Below are 20,447 nucleotides of genomic sequence, written 5' to 3' on the forward strand. Positions count from 1 at the left end.
CAGGTCAGCGGGTCTGCAGGTCCGCGGGGCAGCAGGTCCGCGGGGCAGCAGGTCTGCGGGGCAGCAGGTCCGCGGGTCCGCAGGTCCGCAGGTCTGCAGGTCCGCGGGTCCGCAGGTCCGCAGGTCTGCAGGTCTGCAGGTCCGCAGGTCCGCAGGTCTGCAGGTCTGCAGGTCCGCGGGTCTGCAGGTCTGCAGGTCCGCGGGTCCGCTGGTCCGCAGGTCCGCAGGTCCGCAGGTCCGCAGGTCCGCAGGTCTGCAGGTCTGCAGGTCCGCAGGTCTGCAGGTCCGCAGGTCCGCAGGTCCGCGGGTCCGCAGGTCCGCGGGTCCGCAGGTCCGCAGGTCCGCAGGTCTGCAGGTCCGCGGGTCTGCAGGTCTGCAGGTCCGCAGGTCTGCAGGTCTGCAGGTCTGCAGGTCCGCGGGTCCGCGGAACGACTTGCCGTGAGTTTGATGGCTTTCTCTGGGGCGACGCCAACGAGCTGCGGGAGGAGACCTGCCAGAGAGGCGGAGCCTGAAGTGAATGCATTAGAATACCTGCCAGAGAGGCGGAGCCTGAAGTGAATGCATTAGAATACCTGCCAGAGAGGCGGAGCCTGAAGTGAATGCATCCTCTGACAGCCCATCAGTATTTACAGATGTGGCTGCTACATCTGTAAAACACAAAGGTCCCATTGACGGGGAACGGAGAGAACAGACAGAATCGGGGGGGGGGGGGGCTACAACGGGGGCGATCACCGCCTGTCCTTCATCACGGAGGAGGAGGAGGAGCTACTGCTGGGACGCAGCCCGGCGTGTCTGTCTACGAGCCGAACGCCCGCTTATCATGTGCAAGAGAGAAGGGAGGCAGCGGAAACCGGGGGGGGGGGGGGGGGGGGGCAGCAGATGGCAGTCCTCACTTCCTGCATATGAGCAGCCCAGGGCTAGAAGTGTTCACCCCATTATCACCAGCCACGCTGGGGGGGGGGGGGGGGGGTCACGCACGGCCACTACATGAATCCTGCAGGGGGGGGCTCTGAGAATGAAAACACGCCCCCTGGGTGTTGCTTTATTCACCAGGGAGGGGGTTCTGGTATCAATTAGTAAAACATGCGTCTGAGGAATCCTGATGCTTCAGTGTGTTTTAGCACACGGCCCCCCCCGGAAGGTTTAGCACACGGCCCCATGCGGAGCCGTCCTCACATGCAGCCCCCCCCCCCCCCTGGAAGGTTTATCACAGTCGAAGCTGCTCTTGTACATCAGCTCTCCGAAGGAGCCCGAGGAGCGCTGGTTCTGCTGGTTCTGCTGGTTCTGCTGGTTCTGCTGGCGTGTCTTCACCAGGGGGACGGGGGGCACAGCAGTGGCAGAGGGGGGGTCCGAGCGTCTTCCTATCTGAGCTGCAGCCGGGTCAGACCTTCCCCGGATCATTTCCTTCCAGTGTAATTAGGCAGAGATTCCGGAAGATCTCCGACTCCAACGACAGCCTGGAGCCACCGTTGGCATGGCAGCACAATGCCCCCCCCCCCCCCCCCCCCCCCCCGGGGGCCCTGTGCACCAGTCTGGCCATCTAAGGTTACCGCCACAGACATGTCACTCACCTCCAGTAAACCTGCAGGCAGATTCTGCTGCCTGGGGCGGGGGGGGGGGGGGGGGGGGTAATAAGAGGGGTAACCAGAGGAGGAGGATTCAGCAACGGAATGTCTGGTTCATCATTATATTGTTTTGTTTTGTTTTTTAATTTTTATTCTGCTTGAAACAAACAAATAAATAAAATAATAATAAATAAAATCATCTTCATCAGCGTCAAATGAAGAAGGATTGGAAAGTGGAACGATCACAAAGCCTGTGTGTGTGTGTGTGTGTGTGTGTGTGTCTGTGTGTGTGTGTGTGTGTGTGTGTGTGTGTGTGTGTGTCTGTGTCTGTGTCTGTGTCTGTGTCTGTGTGTGTGTGTGTCTGTGTGTGTGTCTGTGTGTGTGTGTGTGTGTGTGTGTGTGTGTGTGTGTCTGTGTGTGTGTGTGTGTGTGTGTGTGTGTGTGTGTGAGCTGCCTCCACGCTGCATGCTAACAAGCTTGGGGTCTTGATCAATTAGCCCCCCCCCCCCCCCCCCTGCCCTGATGCAGAGCTCCGTTACCCCGTGGAGGCAGGACTGTGTTGTTCTCCCACATCCACCTTGACCCCCCCCCCCCCCCCCCCCCGCCATTAGCAGACTCCTTTAAAGCCCCACACTGATAAAAGCCTCTTATTAGCTGCTCAGATGTGAGATTGCGACCGAGTGTATCTCCAGAATAAAATGGGAAGAAGCTTTCACGAAGAGGAGCAGCGTAACAATCCTCTTCCTCTTCCTCTTCCTCTTCTGTAATTATAATTGCTGTACTTTTATCTCGGGTTTAAGTAATGCACTTCACCAGCAAAGAAAAACCTTCTTCTTCCTCAGGAGGAAGAGGAGGTGAGGAGTCATCCGGCTACCTGTCTGTGGGCCTCTGGGTGGGGGTGAGGTGCGGGGCGGGGGGGGGCGGGGGGGGGGGAACAGGCCTTCGACTGGCGTGTTGCTCTAAACAGAAACAAAGCTGGACGGTTTCCTGCAGCCCAGAAACTAAATGACAGTGTTTGAGACACAAATGTCCCCACAAATGTCTCCACAAATGTCCCCGACGCATCACGAAGTCCGTGTCCATGTTTTACGTTTGTCTTGTGAAGCTGCTGGTAAAATGAAAGAGGCCAATAAACAGAGAAAAGCCTGCATCAGCACTTTCCACTCATTTTCTCTGCTTCAGGCTACAAGAAAGAAAAAAAATAAGTTGCAGCAAACAAACAAACAAACAAACAGAGGACCGGATCGCTTTCTTATAGCTAAAAAGCAAACATGTTTATTTGGCCAGCAGGGGGCAGCAGAAACAAGCAATGAACACGACAGAGGCATATCTTTAAGGTTCAGGCCAACAGTGACTTATGTCAGAGGAACACATCACTGTTCGGTCTCGGGGACTTTTTGCTCAAACATCTGGATGCTGCAGTGAAAAGCTGCTCCTCGAGAACTCAGTGAACCCAAAACGGTCATTTGTTGACCAGACAGAACAACAACGAGCTAAAAGTCTTCATTCTCTGTAAGCTCATCACTCATCTGGTCAGTGCTTAATTTTATTATTTTATTTTCTGTAATTCTTTGGAGCAACTTGGAATCAGAATTTCCTTTGGGATGAATAAAGTTTTATCTCATTTTATCTTAATGTTAAAAACAACAGCTTACTGAAACCGGGTTCTCTTCTACAAAAGGAGTCCGCATGTGGCGTCTGGCGCTGGCCCTGATGCCACTGAGGTCCAACGCTTTGGTTCTTGGCGTTCTGTAAATGCTGTCGGGCATGTTCCAGCTGCAGCTCCTGCAGAACACGAACAGAGGAGACGTGAAGAACGGGCTCCGATGACGAGCAGCAGAGAATCAGAACTTTGGGTATAAGGTATACTCGTGTCAGTTCGAGGCAGATGTGGAAGACAGATGTGACGATGTCAGACCCTGTCTTGTGTAATCACCACAGTCTCTCTGGAGACTAATGGAAACCATGACATGAGAAGTCTGATCCCAGCGCTGGGCCCAGAAGTCAACGTCAGCAGGTGTGTCAGCATTAGGCTGATTCAATATGACAAGCGTGCAATCAGACGAGGTTTCGGGGGCGGCTGACCCCGGGTCAGTGTCTGCTGTCGAAGCTCATCACATATAACCGAAGGATCACAGAGCAACGTCAGCCGCTACTTCCTCTCTGTACGCTGGTTCTGATCAACTAATCAGTCGACTGTTCTGAAGACAAATTCACACGATGTTTGGATGTTTGAAAAGTCGTGGGGATTCTTTACCACCTCCGAAAACTTTACAGCCCACTGGTCAGCCAAAAACGACAAAAGCCACAGGGGGGGCAGAGGCAAGACTCCAATCTAAAATCAATGCTTTGGATATGCCACTAAGTACCCTGAGGGATCCCCCACTGCAGAGCGGCCTGCCGAACTGCTGGACCACCCAGCCTCCGCCTGAGACCACAGCCCCCGCCTCCCTGAGCGGAGTGCTGCCCCCGAACACACAGAGACGGCTGGCAAAGAGGTCCAGTGAGGTCCAGGGTTAGGGTATGGATCCGTCCCAACACAACGCGAAAGCCCCTTTAACATAGAGTGTGTCCTTTCCTTTAACATGGAGTGTGTCCTTTCCTTTAACATGGAGTGTGTCCTTTCCTTTAACATGGAGTGTGTCCTTTCCTTTAACATGGAGTGTGTCCTTTCCTTTAACATGGAGTGTGTCCTTTCCTTTAACATGGAGTGTGTCCTTTCCTTTAACATGGAGTATGTCCTTTCCTTTAACATGGAGTGTGTCCTTTCCTTTAACATGGAGTGTGTCCTTTCCTTTAACATGGAGTGTGTCCTTTCCTTTAACATGGAGTGTGTCCTGTCCTTTAACATGGAGTGTGTCCTTTCCTTTAACATGGAGTATGTCCTGTCCTTTAACATGGAGTGTGTCCTTTCCTTTAACATGGAGTGTGTCCTTTCCTTTAACATGGAGTGTGTCCTTTCCTTTAACATGGAGTGTGTCCTTTCCTTTAACATGGAGTGTGTCCTTTCCTTTAACATGGAGTATGTCCGCTCTACTGGAACGTCCAGGCCTCTTAAGGGTGCCAGTAGTCTCTGATGTCTGGTCTGAAGACCAGGAAGTGGATATTTCTACCTTGATTCTGGACAGTAACACATGTGGGACTACTAATGGGTGGTCTCTCTCTCTCTTGCTCTCTCTCTCTCTCCCTGCTTTAGACTAGAGAAAGTTAATTTGAGATAAATCTGGATAATCTGGATAAAGGCATCATTGCTATTTTCATTTTAAAAATGTGTTTTCAGACTGAAAACTTCTGACAAAGTTCAGTTAAACATGACGAGACCTCATGTGTTGAGAATTACCACAAAACCTGCTTCATGTATAGATGTAGAACCCCCCCCCCCCCCCACACACACACACACTGAGCTGACATTATCCACCATGTACATACCAAATGAGATGCTTCCTGTGCTGTTCTTGTCAAACAGCTGAAAGGCTACTATGAACAGGACATCTGGGGCACAGAGAACTGACTCAAAGGCCCGAAACTCCTGGAAAGAGATCAGTCTGTTTGGACAAAAGAGAAAGAGGACTGTCTGAAATTAAAGATTCCATCTCTGACAAATGTTGCAATGACATCACTGTCTAGTCAGAGGAGAGTAGAAGGTAAGGAAACCCCCGGAAGGACACTGAAGAAGAGCAAGGACAAGTGTTTCACACTAATCAACAGAGAGCAGCAAGTCAGGCACCCAGTGGAACAGGAATACACGGATGAGTATCTATTCTGAGTATGGTGTCCCTCAGGGCTCAGTATGCAACTTCAAAAAATCAGTGCAAACGGACAGAACACAAGCAAATTAAGAAGCAACAGTTTTCAGTAAGTCGGCTTTGAAGACGACTGATGTTCTTTGGGAGCATCGCTGCTGAGCCTGGCCGGATTCACATTTCGTTGTTGCCTAGAAACGGTTTCCAGTCTCATCTGTGCTGCCGCCCCTCAGTATTCTGTGTTTAAATAGGTTTTCTCATTTTTCCTCACGTTAGACGTGTTTTGTCAAATTGAAGAGGACGTCTTAGTAAATGCGTAAATGACATAAAGAAACTAACTTTCTACGTGGCGCCTTAAAGTAATTGAGCCTCATGAGAGGGTTTCCACAGAAACAGTTCGCCCCCTCGCTGTCGACTCTCACCCATCCTTCGTCGCGTCGGCCACTCCGGCTATCGGTCCCACAGTTTGGAGATTACTGAGGCTGTAAATGCAGGCCCAGAAAACTGCACAAGGTCACCGGGGGTCATGAAACGCTCGCCATCCTCCGCCACGGTGGCGTACTGCAGAGGAAACAGAGGGTTAGGGTTAGGTATTACAATCCGGTCCAGGTACATGCAATGCATGGTTCTGCATTACCATTACCTTTAGCCACTCTTCCAAGAATAGTCAGTAGTTCAGACAGTCTAGTCAGAAAAACATTAAGGCAATTTAGTGTCCACGAAGACGAAGCATTTTGTGATCTTATTTTATCAAGTATAATTCAACAGTAGGAGAGATCGTTTGTCATCAATGCAAAAACTTCTACGTCCATTAGAGGTCTGTGTGTCCTGTCACAATCTGTTCAACGTCAGGGAGACTAATAAAGGAAAAATACATGACACTTTAATCAATAATCACCAACTTACAGAGAACGGTCTTGTCTGAAAACATGCACAGCCAGTGCAGGACTAAGTCTCACCTGCAGCGCCGGAAGGATGGGCCATTCTCAGAGAATGGGGCAGAGACAGCTCTGGGTTGTGTCACGTGCACGGGACTGAGCCAGACTCGCACAGAGAGCATGAGATAAACTTCACACTCTGTCGTCAGGGCGACAGCATCCGAGTGTAGGTTTTAAGTGAAAACAATAAGCAAAACTAATGATTCTATGCTTCCTAGGATTCCTTTCCTACTGTACTCAGATTACATGATTGTTAATCCATTCACCCTCACAGCAGCCCTCGAGCACATGTTAATCCATTCACCCTCACAGCAGCCCCCGAGCAGATGTTAATCCATTCACCCTCACAGCAGCCCCCGAGCAGATGTTAATCCATTCACCCTCACAGCAGCCCTCGAGCACATGTTAATCCATTCACCCTCACAGCAGCCCTCGAGCACATGTTAATCCATTCACCCTCACAGCAGCCCCCGAGCAGATGTTAATCCATTCACCCTCACAGCAGCCCTCGAGCACATGTTAATTCATTCACCCTCACAGCAGCCCTCGAGCACATGTTAATCCATTCACCCTCGCAGCAGCCCTCGAGCACATGTTAATCCATTCACCCTCACAGCAGCCCTCGAGCACATGTTAATCCATTCACCCTCACAGCAGCCCTCGAGCACATGTTAATCCATTCACCCTCACAGCAGCCCTCGAGCACATGTTAATCCATTCACCCTCACAGCAGCCCTCGAGCACATGTTAATCCATTCACCCTCACAGCAGCCCTCGAGCACATGTTAATCCATTCACCCTCACAGCAGCCCTCGAGCACATGTTAATCCATTCACCCTCACAGCAGCCCTCGAGCACATGTTAATCCATTCACCCTCACAGCAGCCCTCGAGCACATGTTAATCCATTCACCCTCACAGCAGCCCTCGAGCACATGTTAATCCATTCACCCTCACAGCAGCCCTCGAGCACATGTTAATCCATTCACCCTCACAGCAGCCCTCGAGCACATGTTAATCCATTCACCCTCACAGCAGCCCTCGAGGACATGTTAATCCATTCACCCTCACAGCAGCCCTCGAGGACATGTTAATCCATTCACCCTCACAGCAGCCCCCGAGCAGATGTTAATCCATTCACCCTCACAGCAGCCCTCGAGCAGATGTTAATCCATTCACCCTCACAGCAGCCCCCGAGCAGATGTTAATCCATTCACCCTCACAGCAGCCCCCGAGCAGATGTTAATCCATTCACCCTCACAGCAGCCCCCGAGCAGATGTTAATCCATTCACCCTCACAGCAGCCCTCGAGCACATGTTAATCCATTCACCCTCACAGCAGCCCTCGAGCAGATGTTAATCCATTCACCCTCACAGCAGCCCCCGAGCAGATGTTAATCCATTCACCCTCACAGCAGCCCCCGAGCACATGTTAATCCATTCACCCTCACATTATACAGTCGTTCGTATTGAGCGTACAGTAAACAAAGCTTCCACCTGAATTAAGCGTTACAAATTAGGAGACCGGCAGAGGGACGCTCTGGGATGGACGCAGGCGGCCATGTCTGCTCGGGTCACACGAGGACAGGGCTCCCTGTGTCTCACACGAGGACAGGGAGGCCTGTGTCTCACACGAGGACAGGGCTCCCTGTGTCTCACACGAGGACAGGGAGGCCTGTGTCTCACACGAGGACAGGGCTCCCTGTGTCTCACACGAGGACAGGGAGGCCTGTGTCTCACACGAGAACAGGGCTCCCTGTGCTCACACGAGGACAGGGCTCCCTGTGTCTCACACGAGGACATGGCTCCCTGTGTCTCACACGAGGACAGGGCTCCCTGTGTCTCACACGAGGACATGGCTCCCTGTGTCTCACACGAGGACAGGGAGGCCTGTGTCTCACACGAGGACAGGGCTCCCTGTGTCTCACATGAGGACAGGGCTCCCTGTGTCTCACACGAGGACAGGGGGGCCTGTGTCTCACACGAGGACCAAATCAAACAAGACATTTTGAAATAGCTCGATAAAATAAGTACTTGCTAGCGCAGCCTCGTACTATGTCCTGCTGTAAACGCTGCATCCCGGGACCAGCCTATCACGCTGGTGCTGAGGAATCTTAGCCCATTAGAAACTGACTGAAGGCTCCTCTGGAATCATTCTGAACCCGTGATCAATAATCTGTTTTATATTCTGCACTACAACACGCAAGACAAGTACAAGACTTGATTGAACTGTTACTCATTTGTTTCATATAAATCCACAATAAAAATAATTGCAGTGATGATAAAACCAATTTCACACAAAATGGAATGTTGCTATGGGATGATGTAATTAACATGCACTCAACTTTATATTTATTATTTTGTTTTCTTTTTTTCCTGTGACGCAACACAGACGTCAAACGGAAGCCGTAAATAAATGACATCCTGTTTCCACACGGACCCGGAAGTCATCCTGGTTCCGCGGCTCTTCTGGGGCGACTCGCACAACTGTGAAGAGAAATGGCGGGTGAGTGTCTGCGCGTCTTCGGTGTCCGCTCTCCGGCGTCGTTTTAACGCGGACTCACCCGACGGGAACGCGGGTCCTGCCCTCAGCCCGCTGGGGTCGTGGGTTAGCTTGTCGTGTTGTTCGAAGCAAGCTAAGCTAACGCTACACCAGCGGAGGCCCGCTGCTAACGCTAGTAGCATGCTATCGGAATCGGCTGCCGTACGGTACAGAACGCGTTGTTTCCCGGATCGTGCGGGTCTCAGGTTGCGCGTGTTCGCTCTAGTTGTATTCCTCCGTTTAACATGTCTTGCTGTGCTAACAGTCCGAAGTTCAGAGGCGGACCAGACATCTTAACGCCCGTAGAGCATTTCAGCTAATATTTCTGCCTGAGAGGCTGACTTCTAAGGAATCGCCTGGGTACTCTGAGCACCAGGCTGATGAAGAGTTTCTCATGCTATCGATGCGCTCACGCAGAGAACCATTCCCGCTGATGATGCTATCAGGTTGAGCTTAAGCTAGTTTGAATCAGGTGCTGCCCTGCCAGAGACCTGTAAGGTAACGATTCATTGAACTGTCTGAATCAATGTGTCCAGAGTGTCTAAAGTCGGATTGAGAATATTACCGGATCTAGATCCTACTTGAACGGGCTGTTGCCTCCTGGATGAAGGCCACAGCGACTACGGCTTCAGCCTGTGATCTGTTTCTCAGGAGCAAACGCCATGGAGAAGAAACTGGCCGAATACAAGTGTGACACTAACGAAGCCGTGTCCTTGAAGCTGGGTAGGTTCTGTTTTATTGCATAACTGAGTAGGACAATGTGTGTAGTGACAATTTCTTATGGATCTCATTTCTTGCCTTAAATGTTTGAACGCTGAATTTTACTTCCAGTTCGCTTCCCAGAGGATGTTGATGATGATAGTACTACGTTCCATCCCGAGTACAGCCACCAGCTTTTCGGAGATGAGTGGGTATTTCTTTGTGATCGTTGTTGTTCCATAATGATGCAGAAACTAATATTTTTCACTGAGCAAAGAAAGGAAACTTTCTCTTTCTGGCCTTGATTGTTGATCATCCAAATATTGTATTGACACAAGTGAGCCGTCTGTATCGTGTTAGCATAAACGAAGATCTAACTTGTGTTATTTTAACTTCGCTGCAGCTGTAACAATTCACTTTAACTCTTGGATGCAACAGGATGGCGTTGCCATCGGACCTCAGCAGTGTTGGATTACAGTTGCAAGTTGTTCAGCTCTAAACTGTGTTTCCAAATGATTCCAAACTAGAACTGGTTATTTTTGGACTTTTGTCTGCAATCAGCTCAAACGCTGTAATTTGGACATTAATTAATTCAGAAAGTATAATTGCTCGTAAAGCTCAATCACGCAGTTGCATGATAATGAATAAATTGCCGATTATATAGCGTGAAAGGCGCTTTGTAGCGCTGATGTGATTGCCCGGGCCTACAGTAAGCGTGGATCAGCTGCTCGGTGTAGCTGGTGTGAGGCTGCGACCCCCCCGCATCACCTTCTACTCCTCTTTGCCAGTGTCTTCATCACTTTTGTTTTATGTTGATGCCCAAAAACCATAAATGCCATTGTAACATGATCTGCCAATGACTAGCATGGAGGGCGGCTCTTGTTGATGTGTAACCCATTGAAATGGTATAAAAACAGATGAATTCGGTATTAAAACGGTTCATTTCGATGTGCTGAGTGACTATCAAACAGGGTTTTTGCTAGCAGTGCCCATCTTGTGGCACCTGATGATGATGTCATGGTGGGTTTCCTCCAGTAAAGGAATAACAATGACTATATGAAGTGAATTGCCCCATAGTGAGCTCTGCATGTGACGGCTGCTTTATTTGCTTGTAATTCACTCTCCGAGTTAAAGTATACGTACCGTTGCTGGACTTGTAAAGATGTGGGTGCTTTTCTTTGCAGTGAGATTGCCTTTGGATACAAAGGTCTCCGGATTCAGCTCTACTACACTGCTGGAAACCTGAGCACCCTCTTCAAAGTGAAATATGCTTCAAAGGTCACTGAGGTGTTTGATTGTGTCGAGGTAGGACAAGCTTCACGTGTTTTAGCGCCACACACAGCATCATGTGTCGTCATGCTCACTATTCCTGTCTCAGGTGTGGAGCTTGTTTAGTTTAGCAGTTTAATAGAAGATAAAATAAAGTCAGTTTATCATTTTTCTGTTTATGTAATGCCTGATTGGAATTGCTTTTGTCAACAAGCCTTTTGAGTATTTTTATGGTCAGGCATCTGACAAAGACTATTCTAAAAATGTGTATGTTATGATTTTGTTCCTTTTAATCCGAATGTGAGATTTTTGTACAGTGTTTTTTCGAAGCAGTTTTGGGGGAGTGTCAGTTCAACTTCCTGATCATTTCGGAAACTCTTCCCTGCTGTTTGTGTTGCATTTGCTGTCCATCTAATTTGTCAAACTATTTACATGAAGACATCTTCATAATTTAAGGTTGTTTTGCTGATGATTAATTATTGGTTAACATCAGAAAGACGGGGGGGGGGGGGCTCAGTAAGCCTGGTACCTCTTGGTTTGCCGTGTTCTGAGTCTGGCTGTATAACATTAGCTTGGATACCTGCTGTCAGATATAATTAGTGATTCTGGAAAACTACCAGCGGGTGGTGGCAAAAAGTAACAAAACAAAAAAGCCTGACTGGTTCATGCAGGTGTAATAACGGAGGCCTTTGATGAACACTATCCAGCATCACGGAGTGGTCGCGTCTTCAAGGGGGGGTGGACACATGTTAAAGGTTTGAGTCGTTTCTTCATTAAGTCTGAGCCTTGATGACATTATTCCTGTCTAAACCTCGACTCGCCAGCCCCTGGTGCTTGTACACTAATCCCCCCCCCTCAGAAGAGAACGCTTTGAAAGGATTTTGCATGCAGGATCTAGCATGAGGCATTGATTTATCTTTTTAGGGTTGTGTGATTGAATCAGCAGGAGGAGGAACCTGAAACTGTTGGATATCTTGTGTTGTGAATTCAGTCAGGCTTGTGCTTGAATATGTGCAAACTCACCTGCAGTATGTGAGACCACCCCATTAAAACGGAAACCTTTTTACATACATTCAGTAATTGCGTTACTCTGTTAAAGACTTGACAATTAAGTGAGAGTTGTTTGGCTCATTGTATAAAACTTTCTGCCTTTTTGTTATTGCCAGACATCAAAATTTACATATCAACAGCCAGTATTTGGACAAAAACGGACAGTTAAGCAAAATACTTGTCCTGGTAGCTCCTTTTCTGGGACTTGACAAAAGGTCTTTGGCAGCTTTGAATATTTCCTGAAGCGTTCAATGCATTTAACACCTTAAAGCGAATACATGAATTACCCAGGGCCCCTATTGAGGTCGGGTGATTGAACTTTTGGGACATCTGTCCTGTCCAGAAACAGCAGACAATTTGTCCTACAACTGCTGGTGGTGGGAGCGGCAGTGTTGGTACTATTTGCCGACTCACCAGGATTTGGTGTTTTCTGGGGGATGCACTCAGACTCTAAATGGCCCCATAGGGCGGTGGGGGGTCCGCTCAGTAGGGGTGGTGGGCGCCATATTTGCTTTCATCTCTGGTAACTCGGATTCGCCGTCCTTTAAAGTCGGAGAGCCATTAGACTTGAGGCGTGGCTCGAAGCCGATATTCCGGCTGAAATGTGGCGGCTGGCTGGCTGTCAGTGTGTGCTGCTACTTAGTGTTGACCTGCGAGCGCTCACCTGGTTAAGGGTTTGAGTGCAGCTGGTAGAGAGCGAGGGGAGCAGCAGAGTTCAGGCTGCCTCTGAAGAGCGTTTGTCTCTGAGTGCACGTGGCCAGTCGGGTGCCGTGCAGCTGGTGAGAGACAAGGAGACACGGACCGAGTTTATGCAGCTGCCACGATGATAAAAGACTCATCAAAAATCACCTTCTCTCCTTTTAAATCGGCCCAAAACACGGAGCTGCTGCAGCGCTCAGAAAACCCTGATTTCAGCGACAGACTCGGTGAACGGGGGCTCAATCTGCTGAAAAGTCGCCCTTGATTATTTCTATGACCTTCATGTGAAACGGCTCATAACTTAAATTTGAGAAATGACCGTGAAGGAAAAGGTGGCTGTGGAGTTTTGCGTGTGGAATCGTCTTCATAGCAGCTCGACTAAAACTAACAACAAATGATAGTTTGTACTGTCTTTGTGCTCTTTGTTTCAAATCAAAGACATTAACAAACTGGTCCAAAGGGACGTTGTTAAGCTGTTCATGCCGAGCTAAGACTGCAATCTAGAGTCTAGTATGCAGGAGAGTGCTCGGCATAGAGAGGCTTGTTTGTCCATGGCCTTTTAAGTATGGCCCTTGTTCCTTAGAAATGTGGATGGACAATTATAATGGTGGCATTCAGCTGCAGGTGCATTACTTCCAGTTAGATATTAGCTGATTTCTTGAGGGGGGGGGATTTAGCAGTGTGTTGTATTAGCCTTTTGTGGTGCATGTTGCTCAGACCTTCTTCATTTCCCGGTTTTCAATGGCGAGCAGCAAGGGTCTCTTTGCTGAAATAATGTCCATCACGCATGCAAATGGTGTGAAAGGGCTGCTTAGCAAAGCGTTCTCATGTCAATCCGTGTGGAAATGGATACAATGCAAACATTACAGCTGAACTAACCGCAGGCCGCCGTGAGCAAAGGCTCCGAGTGCGGGGCCCCTTTGTCTCCGGGGCTCTTTGGAAAGGCAAGGGCAAATTCATTTGATTGGGTTCAGTTGGGGGGATTAGAGGAGAGGCCTCTATTGTGGATCCCCAAAGGTTTGTTATGTTGAGATCAATTCATACAATTTCATTTCCCCGTGAGAAGTAGAAACGCATTTATTGTGGCAACTTCATCACATATTCATGGTGAGCCTAAGTAGTAAATTCCCTGATTTAAGTGGTCTCTTTGGCTGGCGTGGGGGGGCGTCTGTCTGTCTCGTGGCTGTCAGCTCACTTTTAATTGCCTAATGACAAAAAACATCTCTGCTTCCAGTTGTGTTTTCTAAAAGAAAGTGAATTGTAGCGTTTTCACCCTCTGAAAGGCCTCATCAGGCCGTTTCAGAGTGACATCATTCTGGATGGCCTTGTTCTCATTGGATGCTGCGTTCTGAAAGTCACACTCTTTGCGCTCTGCAGCCCGACGATGTCGAAGGGAAGATCCGGGGAATCATTCCTGCTGGTTTCACGTGCAACACGGATGACTTCGTCTCGCTGCTGGAGAAGGAGGCAAACTTCCAGCCCTTCGGCGCTCTGCTTCACTCTTACACCGTCCACAGCGAGGAGGCAGGAGAGCTCGCATATCAGATCCACAAGGTACATCGCTGCCTGCCCCAAGGAGGATGCTCGTAGTACATCTCAGCTTCAGACAGAAGCACGAGCCGTCTCTGTCCGTCCGTCCGTCTCTCAGGGACACGCCGTTCAAGCAGTGCTGATTAACGTTACGCTCAGGATGCTCACCACGAGCCGTTTGTCTCTTAGGGACCATATAGTGTGATCTAGTCTCTTTGTGTAATGGGGGGGGGGGCGGCATCTCTTATTGATTCCTTCAGTTTGCTTATTTTTACATTTTTAATGCTAATTGGAGATTCCAGATTAGTTTTCTCTCCGTATCGTCTTCAGTGGGGGGGGGGGGGTGTCCTAGGATAGAAGCGTATTGTTGTTTTCCACCTACCGATGGTGAGTCTGAAGCTCGCAGCCGTTTCGGGGCAGGATTAAAGCGTCTCAAACGTCCCTCCCCAGGCTGAGATCTCCTGCCCGGGGTTCCTGGAGTACCACGAGCGGCTGCAGAGCTCGCTCATGTGGTTCATAGAGACGGCCAGTTTCATCGACGCGGATGATGATCACTGGGACTTTTTTCTTCTGTGAGTTCTCTTAATTAACATCATACCCCCCCCCCGTCGATGTCCACCCTACAGCCTTGATTCTGTCATTGAAAAACAAAGCCCCCCTCCCCTTTGTGACGCTTGTGACCAATTACCAGGCCGCTTTGGTTATATCTGCCCCGTCCGAGAATTGTTGAACAGCCAAGAAGTTCCTTTGTGCCTAAAGCCCCCGTTCGCTTTATTCGGGGGGCAAGAGCTGAATTGAATCTTGTTGTCTTTTGAAACGCGGGACAATGTCCAAACAGTAAAAAGAGCTTCTGCCAGTGTTTTCTTTACCCCGGCAACTATTAATATTGACAATGGGTAAAATGGACTGAAGTGATTTTGAGAAGCTCAGCCCCCCCTCCAGCCCCTTCTCCTCCTCTAAGTTGCAGTACTCCAATTAAGTGCATAATGCATTCAGTCTGTAGCAGGTGTACCAATCAGGGCTGGCTGCTCTAACGTGCTGTGTGTGGGGGGGGGCAGAATGGACCCTGCGTGGGTGTGTGTCTGTAATTGACCTGCTTGCCTTTGTGTTTTATCTGCAGATTTGAGAAGTACAATAAAGATGGGGAGACTCTCTACGCAACTGTTGGCTACATGACAGTTTATAATTACTACGTATACCCAGACAAAACCCGACCACGTGTCAGGTAATTGCTGGGGGGGTAGCACGTGCCTCCCCATTCTTTTGTATGAGAAAGGAGAGGAAAATTATACATTTCTTTATCCTGTTCCCAAAGAGCCCAAATTACTGGCTTGGATAGCCAACCATTCGGCCATATTTAGTTTCATTACCAAAAGCAGGGCTTTCTGTCTGAAAACAACTTTATCGATAACGTTTGATTTGATTTGTTGCATTGATGGATTCAGATGACGATGTATTACTTCCTGCTTTGAGTGACATCGTTCTGAACGAATCCTTCTCCTCGTGGATTCTCTTTTAACCAAACAGCCAAATGTTGGTCCTGCCCCCGTTCCAAGGAGAGGGTCACGGGGCTCAGCTTCTGGAGGCCGTGCACAGGTTTTACTCCGGCCGGCCCAAAGTGCAAGACATCACAGGTGACTGGTTACTATTTTAGTCGGACGGCCTCATTCATAGGTGGTTTAGGGGTGTCTTGTACACCCCGCTGTGATGCTGCCCCTCTGAAGCGAGGTCACGCGGCTGACGGTAATATTCGTTCTGTAGCGTTTGTAATTAGCCTCTTGAATATCATTTAGATGTCAGTTTTTTGTAGAATTACCCTGGGGGGGTGGGGGTTAGGTGCAAGAAGACTAACTAAAGGGGCAATGCATGAAGTTTGTCCCCCCCCTCGGACAGGAACACCGATGCGAGGGGCAGCCTGTCTGACTCGTTTGATCTGTTACCAGCTGAAGACCCCTCTGAGAGCTACGTGAAGCTGAGGGACTACGTCCTGGCCAAGCTCTGTCAAGGCCTGCCGGCCTTCGCTGCAGACAAGCTCCGCCTCGGCTTCTCCGAGGACATGGTCAGAGAGTCGCAGGAACAGATGAAGATTAACAAGGTGCTGAGGAACCGCCCCGTCTGCCGCGTTTCAAAGCGCTCGTGTTTAAGCAGCCGATCCTCACCTGGTTCTCTCTGTCTTCAGAAACACGCACGGCGAGTGTATGAGATCCTGCGTCTGAGGATAACGGACATGAGCGATGAAGACGAAGCCAGGGGGTACCGTTTGGAGGTGAAGAGGAGGCTGTTTGGGCCCTACAGGGTGAGACTTTAATGCATGCAGCTCCAGAGCGATCCTGAGAGGCAGGAAAAGGATCAGAGAGAGAGAGAGAGAGGGAGAGGGAGGGAGAGAGAGGGAGAGGGAGGGAGGGAGAGGGAGAGAGGGAGGGAGGGAGAGGGAGAGAGAGGGAGAGGGGGAGAGAGGGAGGGAGAGAGAGGGAGAGGGAGGGAGGGAGGGAGGGAGAGGGAGAGAGAGACGATTTCCTGCTTTGCTCGACGACTAAACGGCTTCGGGCCGCCATCGATCAGGAGTCCGGTATTGATTGTTTCGGGCCGCCATCGATCAGGAGTCCGGTATTGATTGTTCCGGGCCGCCATCGATCAGGAGTCCGGTATTGATTGTTCCGGGCCGCCATCGATCAGGAGTCCGGTATTGATTGTTTCGGGCCGCCATCGATCAGGAGTCCGGTATTGATTGTTTCGGGCCGCCATCGATCAGGAGTCCGGTATTGATTGTTTCGGGCCGCCATCGATCAGGAGTCCGGTATTGATTGTTTCGGGCCGCCATCGATCAGGAGTCCGGTATTGATTGTTTCGGGCCGCCGTCGATCAGGAGTCCGGTATTGATTGTTTCGGGCCGCCGTCGATCAGGAGTCCGGTATTGATTGTTCCGGGCCGCCGTCGATCAGGAGTCCGGTATTGATTGTTCCGGGCCGCCATCGATCAGGAGTCCGGTATTGATTGTTCCGGGCCGCCATCGATCAGGAGTCCGGTATTGATTGTTCCGGGCCGCCGTCGATCAGGAGTCCGGTATTGATTGTTCCGGGCCGCCATCGATCAGGAGTCCGCTATTGATTGTTCCGGGCCGCTATCGATCAGGAGTCCGGTATTGATTGTTCCGGGCCGCCGTCGATCAGGAGTCCGTATTGATTGTCCTGCCTTCGTGGCGCCGTGCTGTTATTACAGTGTAGGTGTCGCTCCGTCGTTTAAAACGGCCCAGCCTTGATCTTGGACCCGTGGAAACGCTCGACCGGTTCTGTTTCGTCGCCGCTACGATGGCGCTCGCCAGGCGCCGTTCCTGCTGCCGGAGCTCTTTGCTATTCACACGCATGCCGTTAGTCGAGATTTGCATTTCTTGGGGAAAGCGTGTTTGAAGTTCTTTGTCAACATGCTGCTGCTGTTCAGGTTTCTTTTTGGAACTTCAACAGCAATTTGATGAGACCGGTTTTGGGATTTCTCTCCTTTTTCAAAGCAAGTTTGATTTGGGTTAGAGATCGGACTCGCACTCGCACACTTCTGCGGGTCTGAGTTACTGTCTGGAACGTATGGAGGAAGGATCTGGTGACCAGATGCAGAGCGGGTTTCCTTCCTGGGGAGGTTTAGCATGAAGCTGCTGCCCTGTTACCCCCGGTGACCGACTCTACGTCCAAACAGCAGGCCCCCCAGCCTGACTCTACGTCCAAACGGCAGGTCCCCCCAGCCTGACTCTACGTCCAAACGGCAGGTCCCCCCCAGCCTGACTCTACGTCCAAACGGCAGGTCCCCCCCAGCCTGACTCTACGTCCAAACGCAGGTCCCCCCCAGCCTGACTCTACGTCCAAACAGCAGGTCCCCCCAGCCTGACTCTACGTCCAAACGGCAGGTCCCCCAGCCTGACTCTACGTCCAAACGGCAGGTCCCCCCCAGCCTGACTCTACGTCCAAACGGCAGGTCCCCCCAGCCTGACTCTACGTCCAAACGGCAGGTCCCCCCAGCCCGACTCTACGTCCAAACGGCAGGTCCCCCCAGCCCGACTCTACGTCCAAACGGCAGGTCCCCCCAGCCCGACTCTACGTCCAAACAGCAGGTCCCCCCAGCCTGACTCTACGTCCAAACGGCAGGTCCCCCCAGCCTGACTCTACGTCCAAACGGCAGGTCCCCCCCAGCCTGACTCTACGTCCAAACGGCAGGTCCCCCCAGCCTGACTCTACGTCCAAACGGCAGGTCCCCCCAGCCTGATCTACGTCCAAACAGCAGGTCCCCCCAGCCTGACTCTACGTCCAAACAGCAGGTCCCCCCAGCCTGACTCTACGTTCTTCACTCGGTCCCAAAAACGCGTCCAATAATCCCGTTAAACTATTGTGAACTAATCATTATTCCATAGTGATAAAGCTGGCCACGCCCACCTCACCTGTGCTGTAACGATTCCTTTGTGCATTTCTGCTGTCAACGAGCAGAAGAACCAGAGGGAGCTGGCGAAGATGAGGAAGTGCCTTCGTCCCGAGGAGCTGCTGTCCCACATGGGGCAGATGGACACGGAGGTGCAGCACGAGGAGCTGGAGAAGAGTTACCAGCTTGTGTTGGAGGACTACAGGCGAATCATCGAGCGCTGGCGTCGCAGGCCTAGCCGGACTCTGAGACGCTGCCCGGGGGACTCGCTGGTCTCTCGCTGGTCTGTCCCGGCGTTCCATTACCACAGACCTGATCTGCAGCGGGGGACGGAGTCTCCCGTCGTAACTAAATCACCGTTTTAATTGAACAGTGTTGCAGGTGTGTTGAGGCCGAGCTCGGTGATCAGTTGCAGTGACGACGACACGCCTGTTTCCCAGCTGCTGATGCAGAGGAGCCCAGTGGTGCAGCTGGGGGGGGGGGGGGGGGGCTTACAGGGGTTCTCCATGTGCTTAGTCATACTGGGTGAGAATACCATGCTCCATATTTTGCTCCTTCATCTTCATCTTCTCTGATGAAGAGTTTCTGTCTAAACAGTTTCTGTGTTTTGATGCACTTCAGACTGAAAATAAAAGCTGGTTTTGTAAGTTGTTCAAATGTTTTTATTATTGTGGAGCGTTATTTATCATTTACATTATATATATATATATATAAAACTTGGTTGTAATAGTAGGAGCAGCGGTCCCCAACCACCGGGCTGCACAGAACGTTCGGATTTGTCTTTCATTGTATTTTTATTGATTATCGTGTGATTGGTATTTATCGCCTGGATGTTTTATTCTAAAAAGCGACGGCTGCATGCGTCTGAGCCTCTTGATCGGTTACTAGTCGGGGGGGGGGGGGGGGGGGGGTGCAATGAGGAGACGGAAGAAGAGTCTACTCTACGACTTCCCAGAAAACGAGATCTGCATTTAAGACGAACCAGGAGTCGGACTGAAAACGGTTCATCTCCAGCTGACCGGCTTCGTTGCGTTAAAGAGGAACATCGAGACCAAGAACCTGGATTAAGAGACAAGAAGGTGGAATTAGTGAAAGACAAAACGTGAACCAATGGTGAGTAGATATTGGTGTCATATTTGTTTAACAGTTTATTGGTAAGATTATAGTCCTCTTTAAATTTTACTGTGAAAAAATTGCCCAGTAAGAAACCGGTCCGTGGCAGGAAAAAGGTTGGGGGTTCTGCTCAGTGTAGCTGGTCGTCATAGCAACGCTGTATGAAAGTTTGTGTTTGAGCATGCGAAGATTTAGTCAATTTCAGAAGTTCAATTATGGTCTGATAACTAATCCAGATTAGTTAACGGACCATAATTACCAGCCTAGTAGGCAGAGGAAGATTTAGGAACGCAAATGTTGGAGCCACGCCCCCTGAATCTCGGGGTTTGATAACACTAACCCATCTATCAACTGACTGAATACTTCTGAGTACCGACTTCATGAGTTAAAACTTGTCACACATCTCTGATCACATGTCAACATTCCAACAACTTATTGATAACGTTTGTGAGTACATGTATAAGAAAACGGTTCCTCAAGTAAGTCGGTATATTTTTAACTCCTAACTGGAGTTAACTATAACAACTAAGTTAACTCATGAATAAAGATTAAATATTGTGTTCCTGTTGTTGAGACACTTGGCTGCTTTCTTTTTATTAATTGATGTGCTTTTATTGAGTACTCTTTAATATTTAATGCTGAGTAGTTCACCACTTTATAATCAATAAACAAGGTAAATCCCAGGAGATCAATAGACTTCAAATGCATTTAACCATTTCAGCGTTAAATGCCCTCGTAGCTAACGCAACCTGAGGTTGGGTGTTGCACTAATGAGTATTATGACGAGCTCCAAACGCTGGAGCCCATCGCAGCTCTAATTCAGATTAATTTAATCCACTCACGGCCACAAGGGGCCTCGTCTCACTCTGGTTGTTCCTGCTCTGAGGGCGCGTCTCACT

The 20,447-nt window shown here is 49.9% G+C and overlaps 1 protein-coding gene across 1 annotated transcript; it reads left to right on the top strand.

The window, feature by feature from the left end:
• Positions 1 to 8,674: 8,674 nt before the first annotated feature.
• On the top strand, positions 8,675 to 18,930 carry hat1 (histone acetyltransferase 1). The gene is made up of 11 exons (XM_068746399.1): positions 8,675 to 8,751; positions 9,439 to 9,510; positions 9,619 to 9,694; positions 10,671 to 10,791; positions 13,882 to 14,058; positions 14,485 to 14,606; positions 15,155 to 15,259; positions 15,562 to 15,668; positions 15,978 to 16,129; positions 16,214 to 16,330; positions 18,504 to 18,930. Exons 1-11 carry the CDS (start codon positions 8,745 to 8,747, stop codon positions 18,798 to 18,800), a joined length of 1,353 nt encoding a protein of 450 aa, XP_068602500.1. The 5' UTR covers positions 8,675 to 8,744; the 3' UTR covers positions 18,801 to 18,930.
• Positions 18,931 to 20,447: the final 1,517 nt, after the last annotated feature.

This window comes from Brachionichthys hirsutus, chromosome 12 (assembly GCF_040956055.1).
Source record: "Brachionichthys hirsutus isolate HB-005 chromosome 12, CSIRO-AGI_Bhir_v1, whole genome shotgun sequence".
NCBI lineage: Eukaryota > Metazoa > Chordata > Actinopteri > Lophiiformes > Brachionichthyidae > Brachionichthys > Brachionichthys hirsutus.